This window comes from Cupressus sempervirens, chromosome 11, assembly GCF_028749045.1.
Source record: "Cupressus sempervirens isolate cs-2001-9-10 chromosome 11, ASM2874904v1, whole genome shotgun sequence".
NCBI classification, from domain to species: domain Eukaryota; kingdom Viridiplantae; phylum Streptophyta; class Pinopsida; order Cupressales; family Cupressaceae; genus Cupressus; species Cupressus sempervirens.
This window is the reverse complement of record NC_143128.1, coordinates 408,939,548-408,957,573: the sequence shown is the minus strand read 5'-3', so window position 1 is coordinate 408,957,573 and position 18,026 is coordinate 408,939,548. Positions and strand designations below refer to the sequence as shown.

Below are 18,026 nucleotides of genomic sequence, written 5' to 3'. Positions count from 1 at the left end.
TGCTATGTTGATCTTCTCGTTTTAGAGCCCCTGGGATTCTCTTTTCCACTTGTTCCAAGGCCACTATACACGAGGAGCAAGATAATTCCGAGTGGAATGCATTGTGAATTTTGCACCAGTTGGGTAATAATAAGTTCTCTATTGACATTGGCTTACCCGACTCCATTCCTTGTTGTACAATTCTAGTCACAAAGTCCTTGAAGCTTTCAAACATGCCTTCACCCTCATCGGATGAAGCATCTGGCTCTGACTCAATCAGGATCTCCGTGGAATCCTTTCTTGTGCTCATGATGTTCATAGTCAATACTTCTACTTTCTTTGGTCTGTAGGTGCTCATATTTGTTTCTATAAACAATATTTCATTTGGTTCGTTATTTTCTATGATTGTCAATCTCAACCTCGAGGTGCTATCGATTATGATTTGATTGGCCAGTGCTTTCCATGGGAGCCACATGTGAGAGAAGTCCATTGCCATATATCCATTCAATTTTCTAGCCCAATCTCTACCTAGGATCAATCCATAGGTATCGGCCACATCTACCACAGAAATGTCTGCCATGTGTTCCATTTTTGGATCAAATGCCAACTACATGTGTATGTTGTGTAGCTCACCTACTACTGGTACTTCTATTTTATCCAATTGAGTAACTCTTATGTTTGATCCCAAAGGCGTGATTCCCAATCTTCTGCAAATGTTCAAAGGCATGACATTACTTGATGCTCCTGAATCTATTAAGCAATTGTGAAGCAACTTCCCGAACATCCTTACTGATAGCGAAAATGGGGCTGGCTCATCTTTTCCTCGATAATACACTACAGGTGTCTTATGTACTTGCTTTGGCTTCACCCCGAAATCTATTGGTTGAGTAACCTCTTCCTTCTTCACTTTTTCTTTATTATTTAGCGGGTCTTGACTCCTTTGAGTTTATTGCTCCATTGGTGTTGATCCTTGAGCCACGTAAACTGGTTGAGGTCCTAGTTGTCTGTTAAATTCATTGATATCACCATATGCAATCTCCAAAGTAGAACTTCCTATCTCTTCGGATGGAGTGTCTTGAGATGAGTTTGTCATATTCGCTCCTGGAGCGTCTTGGATTACATGCACCAAATTAGGAGGAGGCCTCCCTTGAGTCTGTGTTGTTAAACCTTGAGTGTGGTATCCTTGTGATTTATTATCTTTCAAACTGTCAAGGAACATGTCTCTAATCTCTGCTACCATCAATAATTCGAACAAAGAGAGACTGATTTTGACCTTCTTCATCTCCTCTATCATGCTTTATCCTAATCTTTTCAACTCTTCATTGTTCACAGCACCGTTTCCAGTTCTTCCTCTATTTGCTTCTTGTGTCAACTGGAAATTCTGCGTTCTTTGAGTACCTTGATTGTTTTGCTATGTGTTTTGTTGAAAGCTCAGTTGTCCATTCCCACTGCCAATGTTACCTTGTCTGTATTCGGGTGCATCCCTCGAAGGATTCGGTATATTACTCGCATTGGGGTGTGGAGGCATATTGAAATTGTTTGGGGGTATAGAGGATGTGAAAGGTCCATTATTTCTTTTGTTGTTCCTTTGATAGAACCTTGCATTACTAGCCGGTTGTTGAAATGTCTGGTTCCCACCTGTCCCTTGAACTAGAACAATATTTCCAAAGGTGGGAAAGAAAAATCCGACCCACTGCTATATCCCTTCTTATCTACTACCTCATCAACTGGTTCGTTTGCTGACTCGGGAGGAAATCTTCCTTGGGGTTCTTCATAAGCTTCAAATTCTGGTGGGAATGAAATCTCCTCAAAAGTCAAACACTGATCATATACCGAGGAAGGGACAATCTCATACCCTGTAACCTTAACATCTTCCTAGTTATTTGATTCATCTATTATGTTTTGAAACAGGTTAGATGCTCTCTTGAATTCTGCACACCCTAATTATGAATGTTGATCCATCTCATGGAATCTGCAATACTTGGACATGGTGGACTCAGCCAAGAATATTCGGTCTACTGGTCTATTATCTGCTAAAGCTTGATTATCTAGTGGCGACACCACATTTCCATTGTTTGGGCCCATATTCCAAGTTCTCCTCCGCTTGGACCGATTGTTGTATCCTTGGTCTTGTAACTGGTTATTACCTTGATAGTTATTGTTTTGGTAGTTCCTTTGATAACCACCACCTTGGTTATTCCTTTGGTAATCTCTGTCTTGATAATTCCTCTGGTATCCTACTTCCTAATGGTTTCTTTGGTATCCTCCTTCTTAATGGTATCCTCCTTGATAACCTCCACCTTGATTCTAGTAATTATTCCCTTGATTATTTCTTTGGGAACTTTGGAGTTGATTGTTCTAGTTTCTCAAATAGGTGACTTTCATAGACAGCTTCTTGACTTGGTCAATCAACTCTTTCATCTCATCCTTTTCTTCTTGCGTTCTTGTGGATGAACTTGCACCTTGTAGATAAACTGGTATTGATGGCAGTGCTTGAGATAATGGAGGCCATGGATGTACTACTCATAGATGGAAAACTCGTCGAGTACTCGGCGAGTTTTTAAAACTCGCCGAGTTTCCTAGCTCGGCGAATTTTTAACCAGTTAACTCGCCGATTTAAAAACTCGGCAAACTGGTAAAAACTCGCCGAGTAATCGGCGAGTAGTCGGCAAAAACTCGGCGAGTTTTTCCTAAAAACTCGCGGTTTACTGGTGAACATGGCCTGTGAGGATTTAAGCGGCAGTGAGTGTGTTTTTTCTCATTCTTTCTTGTATTTGCATTGTTTAGAACCTTGAGGAGTGAAGAGAAGAAGGTTTGGAGGCATTCTTGGCTGATTGCAAGTGATTCAAGGCGGATTTGAGTGGATTGTAGAGGATTCTAACCGATTTTAGAAGACAAATTTCTTTCCAGGTATGTTCATCTTATCATAGTTTGAAAACTTTTTATAGTTTTATAACAAATGTTCTTTTGTTTTTGTTGTTTTTTGTAAATGTTTTCAAATCATTTAAAATCATTTTGAATCATTTGAAACCCTAGCTTCTAAGGATATGGTTGAAGTTTGTTGTTTGCTAAGGATATGGTTCAAGTTTGAAGTTTGAATCATTTGAAACCCTAGCTTCTAAGTTCTAACTTTGTTTATTCATTTCTCTATATATTTATGTGTAGGGCAACGGTCAACCATTAAAAAAATGACAAACCCACAAGAAGAGTGGCCACAAACACCATGCCCATCTGGATATATAGGCACTCGACCTAAAAATGCAAGAGATAAGGCATGGTGGTATGCCTATGAAGCTCCAAATCCAAATGATATTGGGAAGGTGATATGCATTCCCTGTGAGAGAATTATTTCTGGAGGCATAAACCGCCTCAAATACCACCTTGCAGGCATAAAGAAACATGACTCAAATCCTTGTCTCAAGGTAACTGATGAAGAAAAAAGATTCATCCATGCCCTACTTGCAGCTGCTGAAGAGAAAAAATTGAATAGGGAGAGGGCAAAAATAGCTATGAGGGCAGCCATAGCTGAATCTGAAGGAGCTCCTTTTGATATGCAAGAGGAAGAAGAAGCACTTGAGAACATACCAGGATCTCTTCATGGCCCACGGATCCGCAAACAAAATTTCTCTTTTACCGGTTCCACTTCTTCTACATCTCCTACTTCTTCATCATCACCATCTAGATCCCCATCAGGGATAGGTGGTTATTTTGTGCCCAGGAACACACCTGGAGCACAGCCATCATTAGAGGGCACTGCATGGTTTAAGGAGGTACATGAGCAAACTGATATTGCAGCAGCTGATTTTTGGTTTTTCAACAATATCTCAATGAATGCCGCTGATAGTCCCTATTGGGTCAATATGGTGAATGCAATGACAATATCAGGCAAAGGGTACAAGCCGCCTAATCGCAAGGATATGAGTGGAAGGTTAGTATTTTACTATTTAGTAATTGTAAATAATTGAGATTCACTTTAGTTCATTGTTATATTTTAAATCTTAATTGTTATAACTTATTTCCTAATTTTTTACTAACACTTATACTTTATTTAATATTACACTTAAATTTTGTAGGTTGCTTAACAAAGCGGTTGGTAGGGCAAGATTGTTGATAGAAGACCAAAAGAAAGAGTGGAAGAAGTATGGCTGCACCATTTTATCTGATGGGTGGACAGATGGAAGAAGTAGAACCATTATTAACTTCTTGATTGCTTGCAAAGATGATGTGGTGTTTTGGAAATCTGTCGATGCCTCCAACAAAGTGAAAAATGCAGCCACATTGGCTTTAATGTTGGAGAATGTTGTCATGGAGGTGGGAATAGAGAATGTGGTGCAAATAATCACAGATAATGCAGCAGCAAATGTGGCAGCAGGTAGATTTAATTTTTTATATTTGAATCAATATGAATCATGAATGTAATGCTATGGTATTATTCAATTTAGATTTGATGTAATTTGTAAATACTAAATATGGAAAGTTTGTTACTGATTATTGATTTTTTGCTAATCTTTTAGGTAGAATCCTCCAAGAGAGGCATCCCACACTTTTTTGGTCACCTTGTGCAGTACATGTCCTTGACCTTCTTTTGGAGGACATAGGAAAACTTGATTGGGTGAGTCCAGTTGTGGAAGATGCTAGGCGAGTCACGAAATATATCTATAATCACCCATGGGTTCTCAGTTTGATGAGAAAAGCCACTAAAGGCAAAGATTTGATGAGACCTGCTATGACAAGGTTTGCAACGGTCTTCTTGACGTTGCAAAGTATTCTTGACCACATATTGGCTTTGAAGCAAATGTTTGTGTGTGCTGATTGGGTTGCTTCACCTTACTCAAAGAAGCCCGAAGGAGAAGCTGTGGCACGAATAGTCTTTGATGATAGCTTTTTTGCAAAGGCTAAGGAGATTGTGGAGGTAACTTCATTATATTTTTAGACTTTTAGTTTATTCAAGTTTCATTTTCAATTCATAACTTACTATGTTATTAACTAATTTGTATTTTTCAAATTTCAAATGTAGATGTCTCTGCCCCTGGTTCTAGTCTTGCGCACATGTGATGGACAGCAATCCCCAATGGGAGGTCTTTATGAGGCCATGGATAGGGCGAAAGAGGCTGTTAGAAGTTACTATCACGGGGACAGTCTCAGATTTGACCCCATTTGGGAAATAATTGATAGGAGGTGGAACAATATGCTCCACCAACCTATTCATGCAGCAGGCTACTTCCTCAATCCCAAATTCAGGTACTATGATAATTGATTGTCCTTGAAGTTGGGATTTTAATAAGTCTTTATTTTACTTTACTTTTTAAGGTTGTGTAGTAAGACTTGATATCATTTTCTATTTGTTTTAGGGCTGATGATTCCTACTCAGATCCTAATGGAGAGGTCATGGAAGGTCTCTCTAAATGCATTGAGAGAATGATATCAAGTGAAGAGGAGAGAGACCTTATTGTGACCGAACAACAAATCTATGTGGAATCAAGGGGTCCTTTGTTCTCTTCTATGCTAGCAAAGAGAGCAAGATCTACTCAAGCACCAGGTAAAGCGTCAAACATTAAAACTTTTGCTAATTGATAAGTTGTGCTTCTGATTTTGTTTTTTATTGCTTTATAACTTTTTTAATTTTGTTTTGCAGATGCTTGGTGGGCAAGTTGGGGTGGCAATACCCCCAATTTAAGGAAATTTGCTCTCAGAGTCCTATCCCAACCTTGTAGCTCATCCCATTGTGAGCGCAATTGGAGCTTATTTGAGTCCATCCATACAAAGAAAAGAAACAGAATGACTCAAAAACGGCTTAATGACCTTGTTTATGTGCACTATAATCTTAAGTTGCGCATAAAAAAGTCACAGCTCTTAGAACTACCTGGTCCGCTTGATCTAGATGAGATAGATCCTTATTCTGATTGGACAGCACAGGAGCCAAGTCCATTTTTTACACCAGATGAGATCGCTGATTTGGAGAGGCAGGCCATGGAGGGGGAGGTTGACACTGATTTTCAGTTCACTATGGATGACATTGAGGATGAGGACGAGGATGATGATGATTCAGGCGAGGATCAGACATTACCATTAGGAGGAGATGCATCCTCTTCCAGGACGCCGAGCCAGTCAGTAGGGACGTCGAGCGAGGGGGCACAGCCACAGAGTTCACAGTCACGCAGCTCACGCCCTATCCCAGTGCGGGGCACTTCTTCTAGGACTAGACCCCCTCGCTTTCCTGCTAGTGCAAGTGGAAAGAGGAAGATGTGATTGGCATTGTCACATTGTATTGATGTATTTAGACTTTTAGTATTTACTTTTAGTTTGACAGATTGAAACTATTTAGTAATTTACTATTTTGCAATGCTTCCTACCATGAGCATTCTGCATGAGAATGCAATTTTGTACGCATTATGCATTTATATATATCTAAACTTTGTTTCTTTCTTTTGTATTGTCTTTAATTAACTTATTAGATGCATCTTCTCATTAAATTTTGCAAAATAAATGTATTTTTAATTAAATTTCAGCGGTTTTTTAGGTTCTCGAGTTTTTCCCGAGTTTTTTTTTTAAATCGCCGAGTTTTTCCCGATTAAACTTTTGGGGGGCTTGGCGAGTTTTTGCATTTGGCGAGTTTTCCAACTATGGTACTACTAACTGATTTGCAGGCGCCTGGTATGCAAGCTGTGGAACTGGATTGTTTGGATATCTTGCACCTTGGGGTTCCATTCCTTGTTGGCCTAATTGCCTTCCTATCTCAATTGCTTTAGTGTAGGCCTTAGTCAATGTTGCGGAAGCAGGATTCGCCATTCTTGTGAACATAGCAATCTGGTTGTCTAAGGCATTGTAGTATGCTTCCAATGCACAAGCCTTCGTCATTGTGTAAGGGGCTTGCAATCTCATGTAAGCCTAATGGAAACGATCATTGAAGGAACTTATCGTCTCCCTATCATGCCTCCTTATGTCCACAAACCTTCTATATAACTCTAGTGGTGTGATGGGCATACCAAACTTTGCAACAAAGGCATCTTTGAGTTGAACCCATCCTGTTATTGCTGATGTCGGTAAATTGACAAACCAGTAATAAGGTTCTTCCCCCAATGAATAAGGGAAAAGCCTACACGCAACATCTTCTTCTTGAATTTTTCTATTGCACAATACCTCTTGGAATACTTTGATATGATCCTCCGCTGTGCGATTAGGGTCATTGACAAAAAACATGGAGCAGAATACTGCCGGATTCTTCGGTAAATCATGTTATTGTTGGAATAAGAGGGGTGAGGCGTTGTTTTGGATCCATGGTAGTTGAGCCATCGTTGGCGGATTGATCTAAGCTTGAACTAACTGATTGACTGGGGTCTAAATTGGTGGATTGACTTGAGCCTGAACTGGTGGACCGACTTGAGTCTGAACTAGTGGATTACTTGGAGCCTGAATTGGTAGACTACTTGAGGGGCTAGCTAAGTTTGAGGTATCAGCTACCCGACGATTCCTTGTGTTCTTGGGAGATTCTAACACAAGTACTCTTCTTGGTGTGGTGTATTTCTCAATATCCTTTGTCTCCTATCAGATATCAGTCTCTCAAATCTTTCGGGGGAAAAAGACCTAATCTTTCTATCCGGCGTGAAAATAATCCCAACTTGATTGTCTCTAATTTGAGTTCTCTTCAACAATAGCTTCAGCTTGTCTTTGTGCTTTCCTTTCTCTCTCAAGCTTCCTTTCCAATTCTCTTTGACATTCTAACCTCCTTTGAATTCTCCTTTCAATAGCTCTTGCTTTTCTTTCTTCTTGATTTAGCATGCCAATGGTGTCCAAGTACTCTCTAGTGTTCCCACTTTCCTCCCAAGCGGTTGAGCACAAACTTGCTAAAATGTGATCTTGAAGTGTTCTCCAAGTTGCTCTAGGCTGATTTGATCTAGGAAGCACCATTCTTCTCCATAATGCCAACAGATCCTCAAAATAAAATTTTCACGCCCTCCTTCTCGCGCCAAATAATGTTGATGCGAGTTTTGTATCACTTACATAAAATATTAGTAATCGGATATTCGATATAGAGTATCAAACATACAACTCCTCTCTCGAAAAGTTATTGCTCATGGGATATGAGAATAACTCCAACGTTCCTTACTCTTGTGGATACTCACTGAGTTTTATTGATGTGATTCGTTGGTAATCAAGTAGGCGACCTTACGCAAATTGTTGAGGATGACTTGGACTTTGGTGGGATGATGAAGATGGTAGTTCGGTTTGTGAAATACGCGAGTGGCAGATAATGTTGATGGTGGTGATGATGGAGGACGTGTCTGCCAATGGTGATGTTGATGGGAAAGTGGTGGTGGTGGAAGGTGAATGGATGTGTTCTAATACTTGACCTACTTCTCTAACTTCCTTCTCTAAACTTTGACTACCCAGCTACTCACTATTCTACTCCTACTCCTATGAATGGAAGGTTAGCAAATGGACGGAGATCGAATCTAATGAAGGCTAACCAGCGGCCCCACCTCCATAGATAAAATGATTCTAAGGAAAATGAACTAGTTTACCACACAAGGCTTCCCAACCAGCCGCTAAGATGCTAGTGGTCTAGTATTGATCCCTATCAAACATCTACTAATGCCACCATGCAACTATCCATCTACTTTAACTTAAACAACTTGAAATGAAATTTACTTCAACAACTTGAAAGGAAATCTAACTATGTGGAAGTAAAAAACATGCAATAACACCCAATGTTCTTAATCACCATGCAAGTCACAACAATGAAAAAGAGAGCAATTTTGGTATTATCTTCGCAACAATTTCTCTAACACTTTACAAATGAGAGCAAATGGCCTTTTATAGGGGCCAAAAATACAACGGACGGTGGAGATCAAAACAAGATTGACGATCCAGATTGGATCCTCAAAACTCTAATTAGGGTTGCCACCCCACCAGCCAATGAGAAGCTACCACCTCATCAATGGGCCAATGAAAAAAGTGCAAAAAGTGGCAACCAATGAGAAGGCACCAAAATGGTGGCCAATCAGAAATAGACACTTGTCCTATTCTATCAGAAAGAGAAATTTGCCACTTGGGCTTACATCAAATGACCTTCTAATATAACTCTTCCCTTTCTTTTACTTTTTTAGCTAAGGCAATGAACTTAGCTAGCCTTTCGTTAACTTCTTCCATAAGAGGACAAGGTGTGTGCTTCGCCCTGAGTTCCGCTGACTTTGACACGCTGCTCGCTGCTTGTATTATCTTTTTATGATCCTTCTCATATTCCTTCGCAAATCCAATAAAAGCACTGAGAGAGGAAAGGGTGCCCAAATGCTTTTTCTTGATAGCAACCTTCCCCAACTCATCCAAGCTCGATCCAAAATACGTCTCATTGATATCCTCTTTGCCAAGGGGGATTGTCCTTCCTTTAGTCTGTCCTTCCTTTAGTCTATCCTTCATCCATATCATGTCCACTATACCGATATTGGTGTCAGTTATTCTCTTCATTTTTGAGAAGAAGGGTGTTTTGGGCATCATATCCTCTTTGTCTTTCTTAGTGTTTGTCCACTTAGGATTCTTACTTGCACTAACATCCTCAATACTTGTCGCCCTATTATGGGATGGTAGAGTGGTGGACCAAAAGGCAACTAGAACCAAGGGAAGCAATCCTTAGACTAAAACGAAAAAAGGATGTCAACTTAAGGATCCCTTGCAACTCTAAATCATGAAAATTCACCTTAACCAATAATCATACAGCGAATTTTCAGAATTAGGACTAGACCTCAAGAACTTCAAATCCTTTGTAAATTAGAAATTTAAACATTTAAAGCTATCCACCACTTTTCCACAAAGCAAAAAATCAGACTTTCTCATGTATCCTTTCTCCCAACAAAAAAGTCGCCTAAGTCTGATATAAAAAGTGCAGTCTTAAATGGAGAAAATCAGATCTTCACACAAATCGTCGATGGCACATAAATCAGATCTGCCTTAGCAGAAATTGCCAAACAATGGAGGAAATCTGCCCTTTGCAAAGTCTTCTAACAATGAGAATTCTGTCCCAAGAGAAAAATCGCCAAGGAGTGGAGGAAATCTGCCTTGAAACTAAATCGCCAAACACCTAAAATCTGCTCCTTAATAAAATTCGCCTAAGCATGGGGAGGAAGAAATGGGATAGAGACCTCCTCTTATACCCAACTTCTCACTCCCTCTAAGCCAGCCGACTTGGTCCTGGAGGAGAGAAAAAACAAAATTAAATCAAAATCAAGGCCCACAATTAAATACTTAGCTTAAAATTTAATTTTGCCAAAAGGAAAATTGCACTTTTAAATTGCCAATTAGCTCCAAATTGCAAAAATAAATTCAATGGTGCCTTGGAGATGTTAAATATTTCTATTTAATGAAGATTTAATAATTAATACGTCATTAAAATTGGATTTTGGCTAACCAAAAGCCATTTTTCAATATTAAATTACCAATTTCATTAAAGGCAAAAGTTTTTCAAGGAAAATTTTAATCTATTAAAGCCAAAAGAAAATTTGCAATTTTCTCCAAATCGATTTGCTATGCTATTTAGAGATTTCTTGACAAAAATAAAATAAAATTGCTTCTATTAGAGCCAAAAATCGATTTTTTGCAATTTAGCCTCATTTCTACAAAATTAATATTTTCACCAAAGAAAAATTTGAGATTTTCCAAAACTTAAGTCTCACAAAATTTTCCTTTTGAAAGATTGTTTAAATTTTCACAGTTATATCTGGATTTTCAAAAGAAAACATCTAAGTACAAATTTACAATTTTATCCTACCAAATATTGTTCTTTAAAATTTTGTCCGGCCTAAGGATGAAATTGGTGGCTCTGGAAAATCAAGTTGAAACTGGGTGAAAATAAGCTAAGCCTCTCCCACATTTGGCCCGAAGGTGCCAAGGCATGAAAATTCTCGAAAAATCAAAATTATTGCACTACTTAAAAATTTGTCGAGGGGATCAAAAAAAGGGGGTCCCCAAAGAATTTGGAGCGATGGTGTGAAAACCTCACAACAGCTTGACACCATACTGGAATCTCCTAAGGAGTTGGCTCATGAGCATCATGAGCAAGAGGTGGAGATTATTTCTTCACAAGAGGAGGAGCCACTTCCAAACCAATTGGATGCTACCATTCCAGAGCACAACACGGTCAAGGTTGATCGATTAGACCAAGTGCCATCAAGAGGATGCCCCATAAGGCATCTAGCTCTACAACAAATCAACATGTTTCCCTTGCTCATGCTTAGTCTTGAGCATGAGGGAGAGTTCTACACGGAAGAGCAAGCATTGGGAAGAAGGTATTCTATGCAACAGCATGTTTTTCATGTTTGCTACTACTTTTAGTTGCCCATGTCCATGAAAGAAAGAATCAGCTGGGGAGGAAGGGCAACTACTTCAATAAGCCAGTCAAAGGCTTTATTTGATCTTTTTGTTTGTAAATACTTGTACATAGTATAGTAGGTTTTCAGCTTTCCAAGAAGTGCATGTGCACACCTTTCTAGAGCTTTCCGAGGTATTTTGGAGTTCCTTGGAACTTTTTCGTTTTTGCTGGTTGCGGATTTTGTGAAGTTGCAGGTGGGATAATGCGTCATTTCTCTTTGGTGACTCCATGCCCAATGGATTGCTTAAAGCCACTAATCTATGCTTAGCAGGCAAGCATCCCCTCTGAGTTGCCAAGAATGTCGGCCATTTTTGCCCCCATTCAGCCTGTCATTGATAACCGATCTAAGAGATCTTCAATGGGCTGGATTCTTTGTTTTGGGTTAACACACTAAAGTTGGCGGCTAACATTTCCTGTTAGCTTGGTTCCTTCTTTGACCGAGTTAGCTCAGGCTCTTCATTGATCGAGCTAGCTCGTTTACTCTTCACCCAAGTGATTCAGTTTTGGCTCAGTTTGTTCTTTAACCAAGTGAACTTGGTTTCCTCTTTTACCAAGTTGGCTCATTTTCTAGTGTTGACCGAGCTACTTCTGCAAAATCGTGAAATCACTATTGTCTCTTCCACCGTGCATTGGGGAATGTGTCAATCATCAGATTTGTGCCACATGGTGGGTTTCTTCTTTGCTGGGTTGCTTTGAATCCGACGGTTCTCGTATTTTCGCATTACTACATTTTCCTCTTGTGAAGATGCGATGCTCGTTAGATTTGGATGCATCTTTGGAGATTTCTAAATGCATCTCAGCCGTGTTTGTTATGAAGATGATCTTGCTCTATAGTTGTGTTTTAATCATGCGTTGGGGAGATTTCTTGCAACATCTGGGCCGTCCATATTCAGAATGAAGATCTTCATCAACGGCTCATCTTTTTTAGGGAAAATCACATTTATTTAACGCGGGTCAACTCTTAATTTTTGCGGTAGGTTAACATCTCGTGTTATCCAATCCCGCATTTTTTGACAGCAGCACAAATTCATCTATTGCGGCCATGACACATTGCAAGGACCATTTCTTTAGTGCAAACCGACATTTTGGGCCTTGCTCCATGGCGCCAATGCATCTTTGTGCCTCATTGATTGTAATGATCAAATCTTATGGGATTTGATCTCTTACAGGTGGATGTGTTGTTTTTGTTCTTTCTTGTCACTTCAACTACAATAACTTGATTTCAACATCAGATTTCATTCTGATATTCATTTATGGCTTCTCTGCAGCTTGACTCCACCTTGGGTTGGGGTTTGAACTTCATGTAAACATTAGAGTTATGCCCGATCTATAAAGGCAAGTTGTAAATATCTTTTTCGTGTTCCTGTCTATTTTGTTTTTTGTAACAGCATTATGCTCTGCTACTATTGCCTTCCATGAACAGAAAACCTAGCTTTTACCTCATCTTGCTAATCTAGTATATTGTGCATTTTATGCCTTGTATGGGTTATTCCTTTTCTGTTCTTTCAAGTTTGTATGTCGTATGTATCTTGTTGTTGAATGTTGTCTTGTGAACTTGTTTCCTTGCACCATTCATTAGTTTTACCTTCATGTGGACTCTAAAAGTGTAGATTTGGGTCAAGATCTATGTATTTTGGTGATTTATTCATGTTTTGTGCAGTTATAGGCAAAGTTGTAACCATTGTTTCAATCTAGTCATCACCCCACCTTTCCCTTTAGCATTTTATTTGTATGCATTACTTGTCCCTTTTCCCTCAAAGCGGTAGCGTAAGTGCATCTTGATTGTAAAGAAGTCAGCCTTCTCTGGAGATTCAACCTCAAAGCACAAGTCCCACACTTGGAGGTCATTTCCATGTTACACAAGACGCTTGAGGGTCATACCTCAAGCAAGGATGCAAACTTTTGTGTCAACAATTCCTTACTAGTTCATTTGTAATGGAAATTCAAAACTCCATTTATAAGTAGACACCATATCAGTCATTTTTCATGCATTATTCCATCATAAAGCTTGCTGTGCTATGCAATACCCTTTGAGAAAACCCGTTTTTGGTATTTCCCACCATATAAATACCATTTTTGTCTCAAATCAATTCACCTCTTCACTATCCTAAAGTTTTCCTGCCATTCCCCTTGTGCATCAAAAAGAATGCAATCGATCAATCCCATGATGATGTTCTTACCTTGTGAAATTTTCATTGAACAATTAATCATGCTCATAAGGTTTCCATGTCAAAAGAAGTTGCATCAGTTAAAGGTAAACAGAAAAAGAAGATGAAATACCATATGATTAGTATCACAACTTTATTCCTCCTTCCAAGGTTACTTCATATTGTGAAGAGAATAAGGATACTAAATCTCAAACATCGGCAGAGAAGATTTTCTAAGAAGAGTAGATGTTGCAGTGTCAGAAGACATGTTTTACATTAAGCAGGGTAGCACACACATGGTCTATACTTTCCCCTTGGCTGCTCTAGAACCAGAGTTCATGTCTGAATGTGCCAGGAACTTTAACCATTCGTCTAGAACCATCAAAGATCAACACAGGAACTATAACGTCCCCTCTTCTAGATTAGGTTTGAATGTTGTGACTTGCAACCATTCGCCAGTATAATATAGAAAATTGTATGTGAAACACATTAGAAATATTGGATTAAGTAAATATTAAACTAAATACTACCCAAGCTACCCTTCCTAGCCCTTCGAAAGAGACCCTTCTCAAACCACTTAACCCTCTGGTGAGAACTATTTATCAATTAGGTAATTATCATATAAAGAGCGTCTTCGTTAGGCCTCTTTGGGATCTCTTATAACAATACTTGGTAGAGATCTCACCTTTAACCAAGCCTCTTATCTCTGACATATGCATATGTTTGACCACTATGATATACATTGCCCCTAAGAGGTTCTCTATAAACCTCTCTCTATATTCTACCTTTGGAATCTCGACATTCATAAAGAATGTCCTCTAATCTCTATGAGTTCACTAAAAGAACTCCTCATGAATACTTTTAACCAAGATTATCTGGATCTCTTGAAGCAAATCCTAATAATATAGAATGATATTTATTTCTAAAATTATTATCATTCTATAAATAATGTTTATATGAATCACTCATAATCTTATTCCTCTTATATTTATTTCTCTATCTCTATTTGTCACGGCTTGTGATTTTAGTAGTGTTGAATCGTCTTCTTCTTTTATTTAATTGGAATACCTCTATGCTAGAATATGGTTATTATTTGGTAGGTTGAACTGAAAGGTTATCCAAATCCCATCACTGGTGACTAGGGAAGCACTGTCCGCGATGGATATTTGGTAGTGTGGTGCCGATGTTTTTTATTGTTACATACAACATCTTCCTCCTCTTTTTATCATTGTCTAACGTAGCGACTCTCCTTCCTCCGTTTATTTGTAGGAATCTACGCAATAATTGATGTGAATCACAATCATCTCCTTCTCTATCATTTCTTAGTAGCTTAAAGGGGGATTGGTATTATGTAGTGTTTGGGTGTATGTATTCTCCTAATTGCTTCTTATTCTTCCTACGATTGTTGACTAGAATTTTTCCTTGGTGTCAATAAAGAGATCTTAGATGTCCTGTGGGGTTTACTTCCACAGATTATTGATGGCGTGCTCCTCTTCTATTCTTGCAGCCAACAATATAGGCGTGTTTGAATTTCTCTATCTTTTCCTCCCCTTCTGTCTATCAACCTCCATATATAGGCGATGATTTCGGTTTATTCCATCATGACCTTTGACCATCATGTCCTTTGCTTAATAACTTGATTTTTAATGTTTAAATTAATATTCAAGACTATCATTTCTATTAGCTTTATTATAATATGATTAGTTTATTTATTAATACTTACTTTTCTTTTCTTTTTTTTATCTATTAACTTCAATATTTGTTTATTTATTATTAATATATATATATTTATCTATTCACCTCAATATTATATTCCAATAATATACTCTTATTCAATGACTTGGGCAAGATAATCAAAGATAATTATTTTTATTTATTTAACACATTATATATATATGTGTGTGTGTTTATTTTGGGGTCATTACAAGAACACTGTCATAAGTCTAGATCCAAAGACTATTGATAGGATTTTCCAAGTTCATTCTACTCCACTAGTCACCAATATCTCAAAGGAAAAGGCTTTGGAGAGGTGAATTTCAATTCAAATCTTGATAAACTACAAATCACCCTCCGCAATTATCACATATGAATCAATAATGTGAAAAGCATAATCACTACAAGAACACCAGATTTACGTTAGAAATCCAAGAATGTGAAAAACCATGGTGAGAATCTAGCTCACTATATGAAAGATTTCCACTACACTAATTGGGTACGCTGCCCAGAGTTGCAAAACTAGGGCTTGCTACTTTAGGGAAAGATACAAGAGACTTGTACAATTGAAACTCAGTGTCTCACGACAATACAAAAAAAAAAAAACTAGCAAAAGACTTAGTTTCATTATTAGCATGAGTTCGAGAAGAATCTCCTAAACATGAATTAACAACACACAATTTTCAGGATATATTTCTTTAGCCTCAAACTTCTAATCAAGAACACATTACCTTTGAATATATTTCTCTAGCCTTGGGTTCTACATCTGCCTAAGCATTAGGGACACAGATACCATGTACATCAGGGAAACAAATCATGTCTTGGGACTTTACAGATCTTTTGATGATGCTTCAAGAGCTTTCACTAAGTATGGCCAACTCAATGGTGGTGCAAGCATTTTTATTATCCTCTTCCTAGCTAGTCGTTCATCCCTTTCATTGGCCACTTCTCTGCCACCCCTATCTCTGTTGTAAATCATGGTTTCCTTCATCTCTCCACCCAAGTTGTCTTTCCCCCACTCCACCTAACCCAACGACTCTTCACCCCCATACCTCATTTTTCTTTGACGATGACAACTGCAAACTTTATATCCACCACCTAAAATAACTCCCCCCCTAAGTCCCTCTTTTTTCCCTCTAGAATGTACCACTGCAATGTTTGACCTTCTTTCAAATTCTATTTGGGAAGCTTCCCTTCTATCCTTCCTTTATAACCACCCCATCCTAGTTCCCTCATTCCAGGCATAAGAACACTTTCCCGATGAACAAATGGTACAAGGAGAGTAAAGCCCACCCTTGGATCCTGTGCTACGCTTTCATCCATCACCACCTCTCCTACACTAGGGTGAAAGCCTCTTACTGCTATCTCATCTATCACAAGAAACACCTCTTCATCTCCTAGTATAGAAGGGCTCTTCATTCGTCTTTCATTCATTCCCCTAAATCCTTTTGGCACCCCCCTTTCCCCTGTAGCTCCCAACTCCTTGAAGAGTTCAAACATAGTGGTTTCCCATGCCTCACCACCCTATGGTATCCCTAACCAGCCCCCTCATTTGTGCCACCTCCCCCACTCATTGTCATATGTTCACTCACATGAACACCAAATAAGCAATGACAACCAATAACAATTGTAGGATAGCCAATGAGGAGGGGTTTCAGGTTGAGTTCTTCAACCACGGCTTCACTGTCCTGGGCTCCTACTTATCAGACCTATTCAACCATGTGGTCATGTGTTCCCCCTCTTAGTTGCACTACATTATTCATCCGGTTCATAAATTGGACCCAACTTTTAATTCCAACAATTACAAGATTAACGTGGTTGGCCACACTTTCTCTAAACTTTATGCCATTATCCTACAGAGTATCCTTTCGTGGGAGTTGGACCAGGACAACATTTGTACTAGAGGGCATGCTGGTTTTGGGCTGGATTATCAAACTACAGATCATATTTTGGCTCCCTAGGTTATTATTGAAGGGGCGCAGCATCGTGCCTCAAAGGTTTACTACTACTTTGTGGATTTCTACAAAACTTTTGACTTTGCTCTAAGGATGGCCTTATTTTAGAGACTTCGTGACATTGTCATATTAGAGATTCTCCTTGCATCTATCACGAGACATTAGGAGAGGTTGGGGCCATCTTAGGACACCTAGAGGTTTTTTTATTTGATTTCATAAGGAGCGCCATGGTGTTAAATGGGGCTGCCCCCTCTCCCCTACTTTATTTAGAATCTACATTGATGAGTTGAAGGGGTTTCTTCAGAAGCATTCTTTTAATGTCCCCAGTTTTAGCAGTTCTTTGCATTTGGCTGGTCAGTTCATCTGTACTCGTGAGATGACAGTATGATTTGAGCATCTAAGGTGAGAACTTCCTATTTTTAGTAAGTCAAATTTGGTCATTTTCCATATTTGGCAATCTAGTTGGTGGTGCTAGCAGTAGGTCATCACCTACATTGAATGAAGGTTTTAATTGGTTGGGTTCATTTTATTAATTAGTTATTAAAGTTACTTTAATATTATGGCACTTTATTATATTTAATATTATAAAACAATATTGTGTTGGTGAAGCTTCTTAAGTGAAGTTGCATTTGGGAAATTAAGTGTCATTTGGGGCTTATAAATATGATCCCATTGTGAAGGAAAAAGCATCCGATTATCCGATTGATTATTTACTTTTGTTGCTTGTAAAGAGTTTTCGAGTTTGATGTTTTTGTGACCTTGTTGAAATATAAGGGTTTGATGAAATGAAATGAATGCTTTTAATGGCATCCATGAGACCAGAGCAGTTTAAGGGACCGAAGAACAACCGCACTAGATAATTTCCAAATT

The 18,026-nt window shown here is 38.7% G+C and overlaps 2 protein-coding genes across 3 annotated transcripts in view; one reads left to right on the top strand and one right to left on the bottom strand.

Annotated features, from left to right (window-relative positions):
* Positions 1 to 18,026, bottom strand: part of PAA1 (P-type ATP-ase 1) — a 271,870-nt gene that overhangs the window by 78,509 nt on the left and 175,335 nt on the right. The gene's annotated exons all lie outside the window — the stretch shown is intronic.
* LOC149530197 (uncharacterized) lies at positions 3,148 to 6,272 on the top strand. The gene is made up of 4 exons (XM_089809767.1): positions 3,148 to 4,891; positions 4,997 to 5,220; positions 5,331 to 5,518; positions 5,615 to 6,272. The coding sequence occupies exons 1-4, from the start codon at positions 4,664 to 4,666 to the stop codon at positions 6,226 to 6,228; spliced, it is 1,254 nt and encodes a 417-aa protein (XP_089665893.1). The 5' UTR covers positions 3,148 to 4,663; the 3' UTR covers positions 6,229 to 6,272.